The following is a 22,738-nucleotide window of genomic DNA, read 5'->3' as shown; positions in this document are numbered from 1 at the left end:
CAGCATGAATCTTCCATTCAATTTTGAACTCTAAAGACTTGTATAATGCCTACTTTGTGAAGTTAGTGTAATGCTAAAGATTATCCTAGAGGTACAGATTGAGTTTTGACTCTGGTATCTCTCTCACAACAGCAAGCAGAAAGTCTGGGGAGCCTTTAATTATCTCTGATATCAAGAAGGGAAGTGTAGCACACAGGTAAGTGAAGAATCTAATTTTCCACTTACAAGTCTCAGACACTAAATCAGCTGAACCCAGTTAAGACATATGAAGACCCTTATATTGGTTCAGACTTCCAAGCCAGCATATTGTCTGCTCTGACTATCTGTAGTTCTAAGAATATAAGAAGAATGAGGAGAGGAAAAATAGATGTCAGAGATACAAAGAATAAGCATAAGAAAAGCCCTGCTGGATCACCCTATCCAATCCAACGTCCTGTTCATACAGTGTCCAACCAGATGCCTATAAGAAGCCAGCAAGCAGGGCCTGAAGGCAACAGAAAAGCTCTTTCCTAGTCCAGCCTCCCGAGATCTTTTCAGCTTAAGATGTTGGGGGTTGAACTGGGACGTTCATTGTGCAAAGTATGTGCGTTCTTCCTCCAAGCGATGGCTCCTTCCCAAACATCAGGACCAATGAACTGTAACACCAAACATTTTCCATGTCTTCCGAAGTTCACAGATGTTTGCATATTCTCCTCCTGTGCGTAATTAGACTTGCTGAAGTTATTCACAAGGTGTGCCATGGCCTGACATTTCCTTTGGCCTCAGTATAGAAGTAGGTCTAATTAGAGTACAGTGCTGGCTTTAATAAATTAGTATTTTATAAGCATACTGACTCCTGGAATCTCACTTAAGCCTACTTGATTCCAGTACAAGCAGTGTTGCCAGCACTGCCTTGTTATATAAAAGTAGAACATGCATGCCTTAAGAGTTTGCTCTCTGAGTTACACACAGTATAAACTGGTCTATATTATTTTGACGTAGCCAACATGGAGGCTTCCAGATGTAGTTGGACTACAACTCCCATCAGCCCCAGCCAGCAAAGCCAGTGATCAGGGCTGATGGGAGTTGTGGTCAAGCATCTGTCGGGCAACAAGTTAGCTACCTCTGCTCTGGATGACGCACCATGAGAGATGAGGACAGCCAATAACAGCACCTCCCTATGTCCTTTCATGATGTATGGAAAAAACTGTAATTCACAAAACACTTTCTTGACACCAGCTTCCTTCACATTTACCTGTGACTCGTTTTTTTATTTTCTCACTTATTTAAGGTACCCCAATTGAAATGTTGAAAGGCTGCCTAACTTTCACCAGTTGAGGGAATTGCTAATAATGAGGTGTATTCTCAGGCTGGATTTTAGTTATTTGAACCTGTTTCTATGCAGAAATATCTTGTCTTTTTTTAATCATTAACCTGGGCAAATTCTCTTCTGCAGAAGAGTTGCCATACCACTCACAGTACTGCAACAGCTCTTGGAGAAGAACTAAGTATGCAGCTATTTGGAATGTGTTAAACACAGGCTTGTTTTTCCTCCCATTGCTCACAGGACTGGCACCTTAGAGCCCGGAGACAAGCTGTTAGCCATTGATAATATCCGACTCGACAATTGCTCAATGGAGGATGCGGTGCAGATCTTAAAGCAGTGTGAAGAACTTGTCAAATTGAAGATCAGGAAGGATGAGGATAATTCTGGTACGAAAGCACTGAATCAAGCTGTTTCTGAGCCATTTTAATAAAACACTCCAATACTTAAGAAAAGCCTGGCAGAGAAACTGGAAAACCATTATTCAAGTAATGAGTGTGTACATGTGCCTGTGCATTCATGTGTTGGTGCGCATGTGCTCACAGCAAGTGCCTACAAACCTACTTTAAGGCTTAAAAGTTACTTACTCTTTTGCTAGGAAATACTTTGAGGTTTGATGCATACCATAGCTGTCAACGTTTTCCATTTTTTAAGGGAAATTCCATTATTCCAAATAGGATTCCTCGCAAGAAAAGGGAAAAGTTGACAGCTATGATGCATACCTTGAAGATTCCTTATCATTATTAAATAAGTGTTTATGCATTGAACAGAGTACCAGTATCTAAATGGCCTTATTAGAAACATAGGTATATTAATGGAAACAAAATTGCCTAGCTAATAAATGCAGTTATGTACAGTCCAATACTTTCAGATTCCACCTGTTTTCCTTCCCTTATTGTTTTTCTTTGTGACATCGTTTTTATTCATTTTCATCTTTAAACTGTTTTAACATGGTTGCATTGAGATATATATTTGTTTGAATTACAGCATGTGGCACGCAGCAATTCCTTAAAATTGAAATCCAAACGGCAATAAACACGCAGATAATTGTTTCTGGATATATTAATTAGCAAAGTTGCATCAAAGCATATATACCAGAATTAATTACAAATACGAATTGATGCATTAACTTAGATCAGTGACTACAAGTTAAAGGTATTTTGTATCAATAACAATTAGAATTCGTGGGAAATTGTAGGAAGCGGGGAGGAAAAAAATTAAAATATGCACTTCATTCCTTCCTGTATTATAATGAAATTAGTAATCACATGTTACTAGCTATTAAGCAATAAATGATCATTTCACAATCCTCTTTGGCGGTTACTGGGGTTTTTTGATAACTGGAAAGAACAAGCAGTAGGTCTAATGGAAGTTTATAATCAGCCTGTATCTTCTAGATGATCTAGGACTAATCTCAGGAGTTCCTTTAGTTTAGGGTGATTTCTATAATCAGAGCCCTCCTTTCCTCCTAACAGATGAGCAAGAAACAACTGGTGCTATCATCTACACAGTGGAGCTAAAGAGATACGGTGGACCCCTGGGAATCACTATTTCAGGGACCGAGGAGCCTTTTGACCCAATTGTCATTTCAGGACTGACAAAACGAGGGCTGGCGGAAAGGTGAGTTGCAATTTGCATCCTAATGGGCAGGCATGATAGAATGATACTCCGAGTGTAATCCACTGGGAAGCTCTTCTGCTCATTTGTACCACTGAATTAAATAGAGCCTGCATACGTGGGTGGTGTAGATCTTTCTGCACAGTTACGTGGCTGTGCGTGTAAGGAAAGAGAGGAGAGAGAACTTGGTTGCACGTGATCTTGAGAGGAGACGTGAGAGATTTGTGTGCTGAATGGCTGTCACAGTTTCTGAGCTCCCAACGGGCAATTTTGTGTTGCTTGGGGAAACTGTGAAGCTTCTTCCAGGTAGTATATTCAGTGCTATTATGTTTATGCATTGGTGGATATGTTTGTGCAAGGGGTGTGTGTGTGTGTGTGTGTGTGTGTGTGTGTGTGTGTGACAGTTACAAGCAAGGAACCAATCAGGAGTGCTGCGTTCAAAATGTGCAGCCACATAGCCTTAGAATCATAGAGATGGAAGGGACCCTGATGCTCATCTAATCCAACGCCCCGCAATATACGAATACGTAGCTGTAGCATATGGGGACTGAACCTGCAACCTTAGCATTATCAGCACCATGCCCTAACCAACTGAGCTATCCCGCTTGTAATTTGTGGACTGTTTGTTTACATGCTTGTGAAATTGTTGGGGGTACATGACATTTCCCCCCCCACCTCAGTTTTTCCTGTGGATCCTTGTTCCACCACCATCACCCCATTCACATGCAGTCACTGCAAACTGGTAAAGTCTGTCCTTGCAGGAGAACCCCTGAAACTATCATTCTGAAATTGGGCAGGCTTCATTTGCTCAGAAGGGGCGGCCGTATTTGCAAACAGCACCCATTTTTTATATTTCCCAGTTGTAATGAATGGAGAACGCAGAACTTCACTTTATACAGAATGGCTCGGAACATGGAGCGCAGATCGAAGTGTAAAAAGCATAGTGCAATTCGGAAACGGATCAGTTTAAAAACAAAATAGATACAAGGTGAATCTTTGGGTCCATGCACATTCCCTTCCCAGAATTTTTGAGCCATAATTTATACCAATCCATTCAGCTGCTATTGAAAACAGAGGAATTTTATAATTTCAGTTCACTAATCCACTGTTTGGAAATAAAGTTAACTTTGCTATTTAAACTGGCACCATAGTGACCTCTAGTGGATAGTTGAGAAATCAATCCTGACTCAAAGGAAAAAGCAGGGTGGGGGGAGAGAGAGCATAAAATATAAAGAAGTTGAATTATATCCTTATAAGCTGCCAACAAACAAGATTTCCAAAACTGATTGCTGTTCTGTGTGCTAAGCTTTTGTTTTCTGTGACTGAAAATAGACAGCGTTCTTTTGTTTGGGAGATCTGCAAGCAAAAGTAATTTACTCCCGGAAGGGAGTGGAGTAGCTAAGACAGACTCTTCTGATGGGAAGATAAAATATGCTTAAATGACAATTCTTGGAGATTTTACCACAGCTGATGGCTAGAACAGCAGAAGCACAAGGAAAATGGACATGGGTACAGCAAGCATTCTGAAATTGGCCGGCCATTGGTCTCTGTGTACTTAACCAATGCTTGAGTTGTAGTGCAATTTAGAGCATGCAAGGAAATGAATGTCTGTTGCAGCTGTAGCTTAATGGAATAACTGTGATCTAAATGCAGGATATGACACAATTGGCCTTTGCATCCATTGGAAAACAACCCAGAGTTGAGCCGTACCTTGAATTCCACCTGTGAGCTGGATGGTGTACTTAGGTCATGCAAAGGCAGCCTTTATTATTGTGGTCTCCGTGTGCAGCACCCCAAGGGTCAGGTGAAACTCACTCAACCCCTTGTAGTTCACAGTCTATTTAGATGAATTACTAAAGTCAAGCAAGCCCGGATCAAACTGAATGGGTCACTTCCCTGAGGAATACTCTTTCTTTATAGAAGAAGAGTTTGGATTTGATATCCCGCTTTATCACTACCCGAAGGAGTCTCAAAGCGGCTAACATTCTCCTTTCCCTTCCTCCCCCACAACAAACACTCTGTGAGGTGAGTGAGGCTGAGAGACTTCAGAGAAGTATGACTAGCCCAAGGTCACCCAGCAGCTGCATGTGGAGGAGCGGAGACGCGAACCTGGTTCCCCAGATTACGAGTCTATCACTCTTAACCACTACACCACACTGGCTTTATACCATCTTCACTGTGTTTTGTATGTTTTGTAGTGTTCATAGGTGAATCATATCTTTTATTATGGGCACCATACATTATGTAATGCAAATCAAAATTAGTCTATTCACCATAGCCAGACAAATGACAAGGCAAAATATTGGCCTCACCAAACATTTGGATGACGTTCTGCTGCTTGGCACATTTTTGTTCCTCTGCCTGCTACTCTGGGGCAATGTTACCCCCCCCTTTCTTATTTGACATCGCTGTCTTGTGCCTTCTTTGACTTCACTGCCATTTGTTCTGATTGGCTATGGCAACCCATTTATTTTTTTTACAGGTATTCTTGACATCATGATGTCAGACATTGGCTGTGGCTTCTTCCCATGGCAGTGAGGGCAAAGGGACTTCCCAGTTGCTGCTCACATGGCATCATAATGACTGCAGGTGGTTGAAACCTGTCACAGTTCAAAGGAGGTCACTGATCAACAGATTGGTGGTTACAACAAGCCACTCTGAATGCACCCTCTAGCACCAATCAGCTGACTATCGCTGAAAGGGCATCTTCAAAGGAGATTGCGGTAACCACCAAACAGCTGATTGGTAACCACTTTGATGTCTCTGCAGAAGTAAAAACACAGTATTTATAAATGGAGCATTTTCCCCTCTGCAGAGGACGCAGCTTGGGTTCAAAGCCCATTGGGGAGCTCCCTGGTGTAGCTGATCCCAGCATGGCTCCCAGTCAGCTGGCCAAGGAGCAATTGAGAGCTCCCTTAAATCCATGTCCATATGACATATGATGTCAGGTGTGCAGATGGTTTGTGAGAAACCACCCCATGGGCCAATTTGGGATCTGTGCTGGGCCTAATGGGGCCCAAGAAGTGAAGGTTCCCAAACCCTGGCAGATTGTCTATGCAGAGATATGCATATACAGGTCTGGGGTTTTTTTTGTTTGTTTGTTTGTTTGTTTCAATTGGAATTCATGGATCAGCCTTTATAGATGAATGAGAAGCATTATGTGTAGAACGGGTGAAGACATGGGCTTCTCTTTCAATTATAAATCACTGAATTTGGAGAAGTGCCTGCTAATCTGTAAATAGTTGTGCATTTGTTTTCATGTTTTCCTTCTGATTACCACAGAACTTTAAATCTTGCCACACGTGCATCCATCAACTGAACATGGATATCTTTATTTATGGGCTGGCTTAATGAAATTACTGTCTTGCATAACAGTTGGAATTTTCATTTGCTTGTTCTTTAGGACTGGAGCGATCCATGTGGGAGACCGGATATTAGCTATTAATAATGTAAGCCTTAAGGGGAAGCCTCTGAGTGAAGCCATTCATCTACTCCAGATGGCTGGAGAAACTGTAACTCTGAAGATCAAGAAGCAAACCGAAAGTAAGTCCTCATTCTAAAAATCTGTGTGTATCACCTGGAGCCAAAATCAGTACAGATCAATGTAGCAATCTCCGCTTCTTGGACTTCTTGGGCTTAGGCCTGCTTTGGGTGCAAAAATTGCCTTGGTGGCCCTTTGTCGGAAGAGCTGCAGTGGGAATGTGTCCTTGTTTTATTATCCTTGATTTCTCAGTGGCTTTTGATACCATTAACGATTGTCTTCTTCTGGAGTGGCTGTGCAAATTGAGAGTGGGAACCACCACTGCGATGATTCCAGTCCCACTTGGGTGGCTGTTCTCACAGGGTGATCCTTGAGGGATATTGTTTGGCCTCATGGAGCCTTTCTGTGTTGGCTTCTGGAGAGTTCTGTATTATCTCCCATGCTATTCAGCCTCTACATGAAACTGCTTAATGGGGTCATCTCAAGTTTTGGAGTACATGGTTAGCAATTTGCTGGTGATACACATCTCTGCTTCTCCTATACATCTTCAGGTGAGGCAGTGGGTGTGCTAGATCAATGTCTTGCCTCGGTAATGGATTGGATGAGAGCCAATAAACTGAAGCTTAATCAGACAAGACTGAGGTCCTGTTAGTGCAGCGGTTCTCAACCTGTGGGTCCCCAGATGTTGTTGGACTAGAACTCCCATCATCCCTGAGCCTTGCTAGCTAGGGGTGATGGGAGTTGTAGTTCAACATCTGGGGACCCACAGATTGAGAAAGGCTGTGTTAGTGGGTGGTTCCCTAAACCAGATGGATGGGATGTAACCTGCTCTAGATGTTGTTGCACTCCCTCTGAAGGAGCAGGTAGATCCTATAGCTTGAGGATACTTCTGGATCCATTACTGTTGCTTGAGGCTCAAGTGAACTGGGCAAGCCAAGTCTGTTTTCTATGCTCTGCTAACCTCAAGGCTGGATTACTTCAATGCATGGGTCTGCCTTTTAAGATAATTTGGAGACTGCAGCTGGTGCAGAATTCAGAGGCCAGACTGTTAACTGAGGCAGAGTGGTCCAAACACGTAACACCAGTTCTCTCATGACTGCACTGGCTACGATTAGTTTCTGGGCTGTATTCAAAGTGCTGGCTTTGACCCATAAAGCCTTAGGACCTAAACCTTCCCTGCCTTGCAAGATATCTTTGGGAGAAGAAAAGGCTAGGAAGTAAACCTAATCCAGAGTGGAGTCCCTAAGAGATTGGATGGTGCCTTGTACACCTCCTTCTGGCAACTCCTGCAGTCAAGCTGGTGCCAAATGTATTGCTTTGCTCAGAGGCACCAGCTTCTGAAGGAGAATTGGGGGGAGGTGATGTCACATGGTGCATGATGCCATATGCGTGACATAAGGACATTGGGGGGACCTTTAAAAATATATGAGGTCAAGGCATAAATGCATTGTATAATGGTTGCATTCTCTGTCTACATTATTAAACTGCTGTTCCTTTTAATACTATTCCTGTTAATGCCACTGTTGTGTTGGACTACTGGATTGTGGGGAAATGTGTTAGTTTCCTTGGGAGGCTTCTTTAAAACAAGGAGAAGGAGGCGAAAGCACCAAGATCAATAGGTGACTCCATTGACAGGTATAATCTCAAGCACCCACTTGAGATTCTGTTTAAGATTTTGAGCTATCTGCTTCCCTTTAAAAAACATCTTCAGACCTGCCAATGTGGAAAGTGATTTTTATTTCTCCCCTCCTTCCTTAAGCAGCCCCACTTTGACGCAGCATTAAGTTTCTGAAAGAATTGCTGAAAAGCCAATTGGGGGAAAACTTAATCGGCATCCTTCACTGCCAACCACCTGTCAGTCAAGCATCTCACATCAGACTCTGTCTCTGCAGTCTCCCTTACTTTTGAAATTCTGATGCAGCAGCAACCTTGCCTGCCAAACTAAGGAGTTCAGCCAATCTCTTGAAAGGACTGAAGTTCACTTTAAAGTCCTGACTTATGTTCATGTGTAAAATTGAGAAATAGGCCTCTGTCCTTCTGTTCTTTGCTTTTAATGAAGACAACTTGACAGTGTAACCATGCAATTTAATTTTCATGCTTGAAGGGACCATTAGATTTCAATCACATCCATTTTCCTCCCTCTCTGATTCATTCTTTCAGCTCTTCATGAACACAGAGGATTTTCCGGGTGCAGTCCCTCCTACTTTCCTTCCTAGCCACTGATAAATTAAATCTCCTACTTGCTCAGAGTGTAGTTTTTCCTCTTGCTTTCTTAGCACTTTTTACTCTGGCAGAGATAAAACACCTGCCTCACCTCTGATCTCCTTTAAGTCTCTTTCCTGCTGCAAGGAGTTGTACTGACATCCATAAACAAAGACAACTGCAATACGTTATTGTACTTCTCTCCAGTCTCACTCACTTTTCTCTTTTTTTCTTTTCTTCAAAAGACCTGTGACCTGCCTAGAGCCAACTGGGGAGGGGGAAATTGAAGTGTTTGAGGAGAGAGGTAGTTCCCAGTTTCTGCTGGAAGCAGAAGCTACCACTAAAATTGTTGTGCTTTAAAAACACTCTTCTGCTGTGGAACTTCCTCAGGAGGTTGCAGAGGCAGCACTTTTCAGGTTTGACTTGCTTTTGGAGGAGACCAAACTTGAGACTTGTGGTGTTTCTAAAAATATTTAATTTTACAACTATAAAAGTAAAGCCATGTGTGGAGTTGATCAACTCCTGACAGGTGGGTCACCTCAGACCCCCAGAGAGAAATACCTGCACCTAAGGATGGTCAAATCTGTCAATTTCACTTTCTCATTATTTTAATCTTAAATTCAGTTTGCCATGCTTCTGCAGCAATTTGCAATTATTGTTTTTTTAATCCCTATGAAAATTTGTCAGAATTTCTCCTAATAATTACATCTTTTTGTATGCAGTTTTGACTAATGTACACGTTTTTGAAAGCAATTTTCCCTAATACGGTGCATTTTTGTATCTCTTTATTAATATATGAATTTTAATGCATTCTTTCCCCTAACATATATTCTACACATTGTTTGGGATGGAGAATTGCGTTGCAAAATTCAGAGAAGTGCAAATTTCAAAGGATAGGTGTGCTTTGATTTGCACATTTCATAGAATTGTAGGGTCGGAAGGGACCTCAAGGGCCATTTAGTCCAATTTCTCTTCTTAAGAGGTGCATTAGGTAGTGACTTATTAAAATGCAAACTAAATTGAATTTCTCCTCCATCCCTTCATCCTCTCCAATGTGCCTTCCAATCTCTCACGTTAGTGCTCTCTTTTCTGCTCCATCATCCTAAAAAACCGCAAACTCTTTCACAGAGAGACCTTTAAAGGCCCAACCTTAGCTGAGTTTGGGAATCACCATCCCCCAACGGCTCTCAGAGTCCAGAGATGATTTCTGTAGCTCTCAACCATTAGCTATTATGGTGTGAAACACGTTAATAGTCTTTCGCAGAGATTTCCCCAAGAGAGGATATAGCTGGCACAGCTCGTCCAGCAGTCATAATGATATTTTTACTCACAGAAGCTCTTTGGAGCACTTTCTGCGTATGACACATGAGTCAAAATGAACGGAGGAGAGTGAATTCCTATCAATCATTCTAAGCCTGAGCTATTTGAAATTGGAATTCCACAGCCATCTCAAGTACTCCATTATAAGCAATTTAACCCATCCTAATTTGGGGAGACTATAGTGGGCTCCCCCCTTTCTTTAAAGTACAGTCTTTATCTCAGGAGATGTTCTAAGGTGAAAGAGAAAATTGTCAAGGTTATGATGGTTTTAAGTGTTGAGTAAAGAATAAATCACTTTACAATCACTAAATCAGAAAAGCCACTTACTTGGAAATAAGTCTTTTTACTTGATTTCACTGAACTTACTTGCAAGCAGATGCACTTACTATCACATGCTGGCAGTAGTCGTGATCTGTGTGATTTTTACACCTGGAAAGCCGCTCTCCCACTCTTAATTTCACATTTGGTTGGTGCAACTTGAAGCTGCCATGGGTGAAAAAGGCTTACAGGATGAAGGGGAAAGAAGGGCAGCACCTCCTTGCTACAGGGATAAGGGAACATCATTGTTCTGCACACCAGACCCTCCATCTTCTGGAAAACACAACATTGGGCCTGCAACCTGATATGAGACTTACCAACCATTAAGGTAAAGGTAAAGGTACCCCTGACCATGAGGTCCAGTCGCAGACGACTCTGGGGTTGCGGTGCTCATCTTGCTTTACTGGCCGAGGGAGCCAGCGTACAGCTTCCGGGTCATGTGGCCAGCATGACTAAGCCGCTTCTGGCAAACCAGAGCAGCGCATGGAAATGCTGTTTACCTTTCCGCCAGAGCACTACCTATTTATCTACTTGCACTTTGAAGTGCTTTCGTACTGCTAGGTTGCCAGGAGCAGGGACCGAGCAACGGGAGCTCACTCCATCGTGGAAATTCAAACCGCTGACCTTCTGATCGGCAAGCTCTAGGCTCTGTGGTTTAGACCCCAGTGCCACCCATTAGCTGGTGATTATAACATAACAAAAACAGAGCAGGCGAGCTTCACAGACATGTCTCTAACCTTTTGTGCATACCTGTGCATCTTTATTTTGACCCCAGGGACTTACCCGAAACAGTCTGGGAGTATAAATGAAGTGAGTGACCCAGAAGATGACCTGACTGATTCCCAGAAAACTAGCAAACTCTCTGAGATTTATTCCACCACAATCCCCAGTGTGGACAGTGCAATGGAATCCTGGGACGGTTCTGGCATTGATGCTGGTTATGGAAGTCAGGGTGAGTCGGCCTTTAATGTGCGAATGCATAAGTTTGTCTCCTCCCTCCCAACTCCATTTTGAATTGCTGAGGGCCAGTTCATACATTTATATCTGAGGGGATAAAGGTTCACGCAAGCAAACATTGCCATGGGGTCAGCAGTTACAGCGAGCCCCTTCAACGTCCATTTACAGGTGTGGTTTGGATTCAAACCTCACCAGCAAATGGACAAAGCAGGATGCTTTGTCCATCTGGTTGCACAATTAAAATTCCCCCTAGACATGTAGGATGTCTACTGCAGAACTAGAAATGGGAGACAGACTTCCCATCCAGCTAACTTAACCATAAGATTGTCTTTCTTCAACGATGCCATGTAAAAATGACCTGATCCTTCCTGTTTGTCTATGTGCTCCCCATCGGATCCCAGTAGGTACATACTTGCCACAAGCTGTTGGCATTGCGCTTCACCCACATGAATGGAGATCCAGCAGACAGAAGAACAGTACCCCTCCTGGTGATCCCAGGAAGAGTTACCCCTTTATGGATGGCAGTTTCAGTGAAGATGACTGGGAGAAGCCCAGCAGGTATGTGAGGCTTGGAAGAAAACAGAGGGGAAGGATGGGCGTGTGTGTGCTCATTCATATGGATCTCAAGGATGAGGCATGCCTACATGTCTTACCTGACTCCATTCGATTTGTCCCCCATCCTTCCTCCCAAAGGAAGGGGTCAATATCAGCTTCAACCATTCCTGAAGGAATTTGACATGAAAACATTCAGATCTATTTATTCGTCCACACTACAAAAGGGATGTGTCTCACATGCGAGGTCTGAGCTCTCTATTTATTCGTCCACACTACAAAAGGGATGTGTCACACAGAGAGCTCAGACCTCGCCTGTGTTTTTAGAGAAGAAATGGAACTGCAAGTGGACTGCTGGTCTGGTCTGATGAGTGGTCATTTTATTAAGTTGGATTTCTAATTGGAATGAAATAATGCTGGCATTTAGAAGTCGGCGTTTCACCTTTTCTGAACGCCCAGGCTTAAGTTTCATTACAGCAGGGTGTCATCTTAACAATGGCGTTCAAGCAATGGAGAGAAATTAAAAAACCTTTAATGTGTGGCCCACATTTGGTCTTTTGGGTGTTGACTAAATGGCAGTCCAGAGCTGCTAGGTATGTGAAAGGCCATATATGAAAGCAATCTAGGGTGGATGCTTATACATGACGCTGATTTTTATCTCTATCCTATCTATTCTCTGTTTTTCTGATTACCAGTAGGTATACAAGATCACATGCAAAAGTGTGTCCTGGTGATGTTGTCACCAAAAAGTCATTTCTAAGTTCCTTTTTCACTGGTGCAACGTTTTTCACGTGAGCAGAAATCCAGTATTGCAGATCTGGAATCTGATCCATGCACTAATGTTGTTAGAAGAGCTGTGTGTGTGTGTGTGTGCGCATGTGCATGTGTGCTTGCACGTACGTACGTACACACACTCGCACACATAAAATGGGGTTAAAAAAATACTAAGGTGCAGCATGTTAGACATCAGTAAGCGTCTGTTTGGATGAAGCCCAGGATTCAGCATTAAATTAGCAAGTATTACATGGAAATGGAGGGCGAGGGGAGAGGTACCAATTCCACAAGGTTTTGAGTGGCCTATGCTGCCTGAACTAATCCCACTAATTTTCCAGTTTGAACTAGAAGGGCTTGTGGCTAGAAGGGCACATGGCTCGTGGGTGCCAAGTGACCCGAATCAGTTTGCTGTGATAACTCAGGAATCTGCCACCTGCAAATGGCCTAACTGCTCATCACTCTGCTGTCTTCCACACCTCAGCAGTTCATCAAAGGCTGCCCAACCACTGACCTTACAGGTTGCTTTGACCTTAGACTCCTTGCCATTCAGTTGGGTTACCTGAGTTGCTGTGGTTTGTGATGGAATTCTGAAGTGCTGGCTACATCTGGGTTGGCAAGCAGCTGTGAAAATAAAGTCAGTCTTGGTCCAAACAAGGCTCTGTCCAAAGGATAAGGGAAAGTGGGCGAGGACAGAAGAAGGCAACTGCATAAAATTAAAAACATGAACCTTCAACTCAACATTCCCTCTGTTTGTATCACAGTTCTTTGTAGTGTTGACTCATTAAAACAATAATCATTTCCTTGGCATGAATTTCCAAAACCATTTCATATGACTTTAGTTCATTTTTAATTGCTGCTCTCCCTTTAGCGATCTAAGAAGTGACATGGAAATGTCCACACAAGTGAGAAACAGGCATTGCAGTTATGCACTTAGCCATTTTTTAAGTGCCGACGAATGATAATAGCCTATCAAAATGCCCATCGCGAGAATAGCTTATTTGTGTGTGGAGAGAGGCATTGCACTGTTCTGTGGTCTTCCTGTCAGGCCATTCAGTGTCAGGGTTGGAGAACAGACTTCACCTTCCATACCGCAGTGGCACTAAATGCAGCGGTTTGGTTTTCCCTCAGGGGAAGAAATGGCAACGAATCACAGAAAGTAAAGCGGCACACCAGTAGGCTCACCCACTTCTTGTCCCAAGTGAATGGAGCCATTTGAAACTCAAGCCTGCTTCACTCAGTGGAGCCACTGGCAGAGGAAGAGGAGCGCGGGGGGAGTGCACCGCCCCTGGCAGTGTGATCCTGGGGTGCCATTGCGGCTGCCCCACCCCCAGGACGCGCGCCAGCCCCGCCCCTGCCTGCTCTCCGCCACTGAGTAGATCCCCAAACTGAGTTCAATATATCTGGGTTTCCCAGGAGTGTGGTTGAATGTTAAAAGCATGGGGCGGAACGTGGGGAACTGACTCTTATATACAGGGGAAAGGACTGTTTTGCCCCCCTTTTACCCCCAAAAGAGAGGGTGGTGTGGATATCAGCAAGCACAAACCTCTCTACTTCTTCAAGGGAGAAGTATATAATGAGCAGGGGCAGCAGAATAGATTAGCATTTAGATTTATTGAAAGTATAACTACAGACCCGCGAAAATGAGAGATATAAGTCTTGTTGAACCCTCTGTATATTTCTGCATTTAGTGTTTAAATTGCTTGCCTAGTCTAGGGGAAGCCATTTTATATACATCATTTTTTACATTATATACTCCCACAGATACCTGATGTATTTCTCATTTTCTCACCACGTCTGTTACCCTCTGTGTTTTTCTCTCTCTTCTCAGGTGTTCTGTGTCTCAGATCTGAACTCTGTCCCATCCGCCTTTGTACTAACAGTCTCTGAGGCTCCTGGTTTACCCATAATGCATCCTTTTTTTCTTTTACTTCTCTATTTCACCAAAACGTCTTCCTAAACCTACAATCTTCCTACAGACACTTTTTATTTTACCCTTTTGAACGTGGCATTACTACACCAGTGTAATTCTTCCTCTTGAAGGACTTTTGCCCTGTTAGTGAAAGTGCATGGAGGTTTTGTATTTGGACTCTCTCTTGCCTGAAAAGTTCATATTGTTTGCTTTTGTATATGAAGACTCTGCCAAGTCTCTGCTTTTACTGGCGAGCCATTTGCTGTAGCCTTGCGGCTTCCACCCTGCTCCAGAAGAGTGCTGACAATCTTTGGTTCCTACGTTACAACAGATATCCCAACCGCCAAAATGGCCTTGAGACCGCACATGAGGATAATTTTTGGCGTGTTTTTGGAGAAGCTTTGGAGGACTTGGAAACATGCGGCCAGTCTGAGCTTTTGAGGGAGATTGAGGTAAATTAACCTTTGAAAGCAGAAGGGGTGTCTAGCTGTACCACTTCTAGTAAGTTCCCCTCTCTTGGTTCTTCTTGAGCTGCGTCTTTCTGGTTGTGACTGATGGGAGCTGGAGCTAATGGCAGGGTGAACAGAGCGCTCTATATTCCCCCTTCTCTGCATAGTCAGAGTGTCACCCTTTATAAAGTGTGCTTCCTTTCAAGGTAATATCAATAGAAGCTTATAGAATGCATCTTGAGCAGGTTGAGCAGGTATTACAAGGGTACAGGCACACAGGAAGGTTAGACCTGTTTTCCCCAAAATCTATATTAGCCTTTGCCAGCCTAATCCAAACTAGCACTGCTCTCCCAAGCAGAAAATTGGGATTTTCATCTTTTTTTGTTTGTCAGAAGCATGGCTCCTGCGTTTCAAGTGCTTGAAGCGGTCAAATTATCATCCATGTGTAAGGCTAGGTACACATATAGGTTTAAAGTGGATTAAATGTTTATTGCATTGAACACGTAACATTGTCCCCATCTAAGTGGCACTTCCCTGTTTAGTTCAGATTTCCCCAATAATGCAGTAAGGAGACAAAAATCCTACATAAAATTGCTTATTGCCCATCTGTGGACATACTGAAGCACATGATGGAGGTGGGTTGGATCTCTCATGTGCATGGTGACTTTTCTGGGTGTCATCTCAAAAACAAAATTTATAAAAGGGTCACAGGTAAAAGTAAACAAATACCTGCCTGCGTGTCCAATATGGACCTCAGGTTTTTCAAACTCAGAGAGGGTGAGTTGCTGGTGGGGCTCAAAATTCAACTTCTTTTTTTTAACCTACTCTTTTGTGCAAATCTGGTGTATATGAAAACTTGTAACAATTTTTTTTAATGGCCACACATGCAGGTAAACATAATTTTGTGCACGTCCACAATGGGCCTCATGTTTCCAGAACTCTGGGAGGGTGTGGAAGTATTAATGGAGATGAGGGAACAACAACACACACTGCAAATTCATCCCACCAAGCACCACCCACTAGCATGGATGGGAAACACTGAGATAGCATTCAGTTGAAAGTGCACATAGAAACAGCAAATGTGTTCAACCCAGCATGCACCTGACACTGGTGTGCATCTAGCATTGGCCAAAAGGAGAATCGTAATAGGGAAGTAAGTCTTGCCATGATATTGTGGTGTTGTGGCCAGTTCCCATAAATTGTAAGTGCACGGCCAAAATTTTGTTGTCCATGCGGGCTGGCATATCTCATCTATGCCAATTCAAGTGAACTCACGATGAATCCTGAGCAGAGTTTGCAATTTGGCAGCATCCCATAGTAAAGAGTCCTGAAGCGTCCTTGAGCGATGGCACCCTGTTCTCTCTCTGAACTTTGTCTTGCCAGCGTTTGTTTGGGTGGGAGGTCCTGGAGCAGAGGATGCAGGAGTTGGGACATTCGTCTTGCCCTGAACCTTACTGTTCATGCTGCTTCTTGCACCGAGCTTACTGTGTTCTCTCTCTCTGTGTGGTTGTTTTTTTACTTACCCCTCCATAGGCATCCATCATGACAGGGAGTGTACACAATCTAGACCTTGATGGGGGCAAGTTGCTCATGAACTCTGTCAACCAATCAGGACTGAGCCCACCAAGAAAAGGGAACACCAAGAGCTCAGGTGAAGGGAAGGGCAATGCCAATGTCACTCCCACCAAGAAAAATGACAGGAATTTGGAGATTAAGATGATGAAGGAAGAGATCCAAGAAATCATGTCTCCCACCCCTCTTGAGCTGCACAAGGTTTGTGCTGAAGAATGGTCTGGTTATGGGTTTTAAGACTGTAGGGTAAAGATAGGATAGGGCTGGGTAAAGGACTGAAAAAAGAATAATCTCCAGAGGCGGATTTGCCCCATTACTAAGTTTCTGGATAAACGTCTTTGAGCACAGGATGGCAGGGCATGGAATGTTCTACTGATGTTAGTAAGCAGCTGGTGTCCTCTGGTGGGGACAGCGCCCTCTTCCTGCCACTCCCTTGCAATGCACCCCCCACACCTAGCAAAACTGGAACGGGCTATAGCTCAGGGGTAGAGCACATGCTTTGCATGCAAAAGGTCCCATGTGCAACCTCCAGCATCTCCAGGCAGGGCTGTCTGAATCCATGGTGAACCTGCCACTGCTAGTCAGTGCTGGTGATACTGAGGTTGGTGGACCTAATAAACTGGCTTAGTAGAAGACCACCTCCTGTAATAGGATGACTTTGCAGTAAAGCAGATGACACACACAGGTAAACAAGAGTCTCAGGCCAGGAGTAGCGCAATGGCTTCTGCTCTCATTTTAGTGGCGGGGGAGAGGTGTAAGCACAGGACTCATGGGGAGGGTAGACCTTCCTGTTCTCATTTCCTATCACTTCTGAAAGGCCTATGGAAAACGTGAGGTTCAACATGCAAATGCAGCATTGCTATCAGGGATATCTAACCTTGCCTAATAGCAATGGCATGCAATCCATGAACACACGCCCCACCTCCTGTGCAGAGGAATGCTTACCATTGCACCAGCTTCTCCGAAAAGGCTTTTGGTGGTTCGGAAGTCTTTCAGGCATTTTGCTAGAAACCAAACATTCCTGTTTAAACAGCAGAGCTTCATTCTCAAGGCTGACGAGGTAGTCGATTTAAAGTTGGAACAGCGCCTGCCCCCCCCCAAGCAACAGCATTGCTGGTTCGCACAGAGAGCCTGAATGTGTGCATTGTGTCTGACCAAATGACCTTTTCTGATAGCAATGTTGATGCTCTCCCAGTAAAGATTAGTAATTCAGACTACAGTACTAACCCCACTTACTGGGGACCAAGCCCCATTGAATTCAGTGTGGCTTGTTTCTGAGTAGGCATGGTTAGGACTGTGCTGCAAGTGTGTTCTGTTCCTGACCCCACATTCCAACTAGGGATCATTATTGGGAGGGGTGTTAGAGCAATGTTATCACCTTGTCCTTGTTTGTCCTGTGCCCTAGTTCTGCTACTGATGCTTTCTTGGAAAACACTGGCCATTTTCCTACTTCTGTGCCACATGCCCACACGTTCACTCTTGTCGCATAAGCATTGCACTCGGTTCCTGTGGCTTACAGTGCCGCTTGAGGAGAACACATACCTGAAGCTGTTGGTTTACATTCACCATGGCTACTTAGTGACCGAGTTTGACATTTTAAGTTGAAACAGCTGAATTTTTCAAAAACTTCAAAATGAGACCCTCATTTATTCTTGAAGCACCGGGGGGGGGGCACTTTCTCCTCATGCTTTGTCCTCTGTTTTTACTGTTCATGCAAATTAGACTTTCCTTTTCAGATAACTATTTATAAGGATCCAGAGACTGAAGACTTTGGATTCAGTGTCTCAGATGGCTTGCTGGAAAAAGGCGTCTATGTGAATATGATCCGCCCAGATGGGCCAGCTGATCAGTGTGGACTCAAGCCCTATGACAGAGTCCTTCAGGTAATAACTATAAATAACAGCAAAAGGTTTAAGAAACCCAAATGGGTCTGTTTCTTGGAGAAGAAGAACTTGTATCTGGGGCAAACCAGCTGGGTTCATACTAGTGGCTGCTGGAATAGTCTGTCTAAAACGGTACACCCTCTTTTTCTTTCTGTCCTACTGCTGCACAATTTCACTGTTTCTGTTTTCCTTAACCCAGGGGATGCAACCCTTTTTCGGGCCAGGGGGCAGATTTGGAATTTTGACATAGTGCCAGGGATGCCTGTCACAAAATGGCCGCCATAAGATGGTGCAGGAAAGGGCAAGCCCAGTGCAAACAGGAACTGTGAGCAAGAGGAGCAAACAATCTCTCATGCATTGTGGGCTTTTATAGAGACCTTTCATGGGCATTACAGGAGGTACTAGCAGGCACGCTGGCAGCCAAGGGCACTGCGTTGGCCAACACTGCCTTAACCTGTCCTCCAGCTCTGTAGCACAAGCCATTCATACCCACACATTTTCCCTCAGGTGGCGGCTCCCTGAACTCATTGTAGCTACTCCACAGGAAAAAGCCACCTAGACCTTCAGGAGCCCCGGTGAAGGCTCTTTATTAATGCATTGGCACACCACGCTGGCATTTCTGGTGGGGCTAGGAAAAGAAGTGACAACTTGAGGTCCAAACTGTTTTGTCGGCCTCTCCTGTTTGGACCAGAAATGCTGGAGGCAGTTGGTACAACCCCCCTCCCTGCTCTGCAAGCAGTTACATTCATTATTTTAGAAGTCTTGCAATTCCCTCAAGGATTCTTTTGCTGTTCCCTTCAGCATTTAAAAAGACTTTATTGGCTGTGCCACAATTAACTCTAACACATGTAGGGTCAGTAACTGAAAATCTGGCAACAATAAGGGGGAGGCTCATTTGTGCTTGTTATGGTCTGTAGCCAGCTGGCCTGCTGCACCGTTGTTCTTTCTCAGCCTCAAATGAAAGACCAGCAGAAAGAAGGAATTGGGGGAAGAGCGGAGAGGGGAAACAAAAAAAAAAGTGATTAGGCTGCCGGCCACGTTTCTGCAGAATGTTGGCAATGTCACAGCCTGCACAAGCACCAAAGTGTTCTCCTTGAACGCATACTAGACCCAAAGAGGAACCATGAGAAGAGGACTTCAGTATCTCTGCATGGGACACCTTGTCGTCACTTCTGTATGATGGTCTCAGCAGGACTGTAGCTTGAGGCGGTGGGAAGAGAATCGGCCTTGCATACAGGAAGTCCCAAGTGCAGGGGTGAAGCAACCGCCTCAGGCGTTGTCTCTGCGGGCACCCTGTCCACCCAGCTGGTGGCAGAGAAGCAGTGCTGGTTTGCAGCAAGATCTCACTGGATTTTTGCGAGATCTCACTGGAAACCACTGCCATTGTCACCTCACGTAAGGGAGGGCATGGCAGCACATTTCTGCTTGGCCTCAGGCATTGAAAGGGGACGTTGCCCAAGTGCAATGCCAGCATCTCCAGGTGGGGCTGGGAAACCAATGGTCTGACTCTGTAGCATCCTAGTTAGGGGAAAGTGTTGAGCCGGGAGTGATCTGTAAAGGGCTTTCTAAAGGTCAGAAAAATATAGATGTATTTGTTTGATACAGAGGAAATCAGATGCAGAGGAATGGAAGAACTAACCCTAGAGCCGATTAACCTTCCTTGACCTCGGGGTTGTGAGGTTGGGCAGCCCTTCAAGGGTCACGTGCCATTTTCAGATGCACCCACTTGCAGACACTAATCGCACAAACATCTCACGAAAACCCACATCTGCAGATCACACAGACACACAATGCGTTCTCTCTTACACCATTCTCTCTCTCTCTCTCTCTCTCTCTCTCTCTCTCTCTCTCTCTCTCTCTCTCTCTCTTTCTCTCTGTCTCTCGCATGCACCATGCACTCTCCCATGTGCTGACATACTGTGCTCATCCCCATGGCAGCACTGGGCTGAGAGGAGCTGGGATGGAGAGAGCATCCCTTGTTTGTCTCACAGGCTACAGAAACAAAAGGAGTCATCCTGCCTCAACCACTTGGGGTTTAGAATATAAAGTAGCCCTTCATTGACTCCAGATGCTGTCGCTTCCGAGTGTGTGCAGCAGATCTTAACATCCACATCTGTGCTTACCGTAAACTTAATTTAGATCCCACCTGCCAGTTTGACTGATTGTATACCCACCTTACACTGTCAGCTAAATGCAAAAAATGTTGATCCGTGGGTTATCTGTCCCTGGTAGCCCTAATGAAACTTTAAATGAGTTGGGATAAAAGGTTTGTCCACACTTTCATCAGGGATGAGAAAAAAAGTAAATATTTTAAAGACAAATAAATCAGAGAGGCTCCACCCTTAAACAACCTCATCATAACCGGGGAGCCTTTTCTGCAAGGTGAAACCCAACTGCATTATGGCGCCTGACCACTTGGGTTTTACAAAATACATTTCTGACCCCCCGAATCATTGGCTGGAGAATAGAGTAACCCCACAAGGATACAACAACAGCTCACCATCCCCGACTTAATGCTTCTGGTTAGAATTTTGTCAAAAACTGTGTCCCACAAAAAGAGTACTGTTTGATCAGATGTCTTTTCCATTCTCTCACATAACTGAGGAATTGAATGGCTCCAGGAATGTGTTTTCCTGGATTTTTCTGCCATAGCATAGCACAGCATAGTTTTGTTTGGCCTATGTTTTATATGTAGCAGAACAGCTCCCAAATTACAATCTATTTGGTGTTCAACATTGACACAAGTTTAAGAATATAAAAACACAATAGGAGCCTGCTGAATCAGGCCAATGTCCCATCTAGTCCAGCACCCTGTTCTCGCAGTGGCTGACCAGACAGATAGATGCCTGAGGAAAGACTACAAGCTGGATGTGAACGTAACAGCACTCTCACCACCTGTGCTTTCCTACAACCGGTTACTTTTTTAAAAACACCACAGTAAAATAAAATGGTCTCATTTTCCTGTTTTGCGTGTGTGTGTTTCCCATAATCCACTATGAGTTTTCTCCCATCCCTTCAGGTAAACCGCATTCGAACCCGGGACTTTGACTGCTGCTTAGCTGTCCCTTTGATATCTGAAGCAGGAGACAAACTGGACCTGGTAATCAGCCGGAATCCCCTGGCCTTCACTGCCAAAGCCCAGCTCGATGAGGATTTGCCAGGCCGGCAGGCTCCTAGTGTGGAGGTCAAGGCAAACACACAGACGCTCTGAATGCTGGGTGGGCTTGGCGTCAACTGTTCTTGAGGTCCTGTGGGGGTGGGGGAAAAGGGGTTGATGGGTGTCTGTAACACTTTTTTCGGTTTTACTTTTGCACTGGTATTGTGATTACTCTGTGTAATGTAATTTGCCATGAAGAAATGGGTTTCCCTTTTGTCGCATCTTGAAGCCAGTCAGCCTAGGCCTTGAAGGCCCAAGCTGAGACAGACCGGTGGAAATGGTCGGTCCCTCTTTGGCCAACTCGGTGGGTGGGATGGGCTGCTGTTGCCACTGAAAGCAGGAAGCAGTGCCCAGCACAACTCACCTGGGAGAGAACATCCTTTGCTCATGGTATGAGCTTCTCCAGCGAACGGGGTCACAGGGCACCAGACCATCATCTTTGCCCCTGTCTTCAAAGGGCTTGGGTACATGGTGCTATTTTCTTGTTGTTTGCTTTGTTAAATCATGTACAGTGAAACTTAATATTTCACACACACACACACACACACACACACACCGCTATGTTTCTGTGAAAGGCCACCCCTGCACTACCCCATAGCTTTTCCTTAGCCCACGGCCTTGTGTTCTTTTCCCAATTCACAGCCACTGTGGTGCTTGGGATCCCCTTCACAACTGAGAGCAGAGTTTCCCCTGGCAAGTTTTATGAAGTCCTAAGCCATTTGTCACAAAAGACGAGGCTTGGGCATGTAATTTTTTTCTCCCTTGCCACATCTCAGGCACTCATTCTTTGGGGCGCAGCCTAAACACATCCACCACTATTTGACTTCAAGACAATGTGTGCTTGTTTTCTTCCTTCCTTCCTTATCTACTGTGTTTTTCTTAGACAGCACTGATGATACCATACACAAAGGGCAGGAAACTGGCTTTTCTGGGTCACCAGTAACTTTGTGTGTGCCTCCCCCTACATACACACACACACACACACACACACACACCACCAAGAATCTTTCTCTTGGTTGAACTATGAGTCTGTGAGTGGGCAGCTGAATGTGAGTCACTCACATAACCCTCTTTGCCCTGACCCTCGTTTTTCCCCCTATGGGAGTGGGGAAACCCTTGTATCTCCTTGTCACTGTTAAGCATGAGACATCCTCTGCGAGATTGGTATTGTGTCTCCCAGTGCACCCCCTGTGGGTCGTCCTAGTGCAAGTGCGTGCGTTTGTTTGTTTAAAAAAAAGCCCCAC

At 44.4% G+C, this 22,738-nt stretch overlaps 1 protein-coding gene across 13 annotated transcripts in view; it reads left to right on the top strand.

Annotated features, from left to right (window-relative positions):
- GRIP2 (glutamate receptor interacting protein 2) overlaps positions 1-22,134 on the top strand; it is a 355,815-nt gene extending 333,681 nt beyond the window's left edge. For 8 of the 13 annotated variants that reach the window (XM_081901423.1, XM_081901419.1, XM_081901414.1 and 5 more), the window contains exons 15-24: positions 133-196; positions 1,547-1,692; positions 2,779-2,923; positions 6,324-6,463; positions 11,017-11,193; positions 11,600-11,756; positions 14,765-14,885; positions 16,416-16,655; positions 18,191-18,337; positions 21,357-22,134. In XM_081901423.1, the coding sequence (XP_081757549.1) occupies positions 133-196; positions 1,547-1,692; positions 2,779-2,923; positions 6,324-6,463; positions 11,017-11,193; positions 11,600-11,756; positions 14,765-14,885; positions 16,416-16,655; positions 18,191-18,337; positions 21,357-21,548 (1,529 nt within the window). In that variant the 3' untranslated portion in view covers positions 21,549-22,134. Of the gene's footprint in view, positions 1-132; positions 197-1,546; positions 1,693-2,778; positions 2,924-6,323; positions 6,464-11,016; positions 11,194-11,599; positions 11,757-14,352; positions 14,656-14,764; positions 14,886-16,415; positions 16,656-18,190; positions 18,338-21,356 lie in introns of those variants that run through there. The other 5 variants (XM_081901426.1, XM_081901420.1, XM_081901415.1 and 2 more) reach the window with 2 other exon arrangements.
- The last annotated feature ends 604 nt before the right edge of the window (positions 22,135-22,738 follow it).

Source organism: Podarcis melisellensis, assembly GCF_964234715.1.
Source record: "Podarcis melisellensis genome assembly, chromosome: 2".
In the NCBI taxonomy this organism is placed as follows: Eukaryota; Metazoa; Chordata; class Lepidosauria; order Squamata; family Lacertidae; genus Podarcis; species Podarcis melisellensis.
Note: the sequence above shows the minus strand (reverse complement) of the source record. Positions and strands in the feature narration are given on the sequence as shown.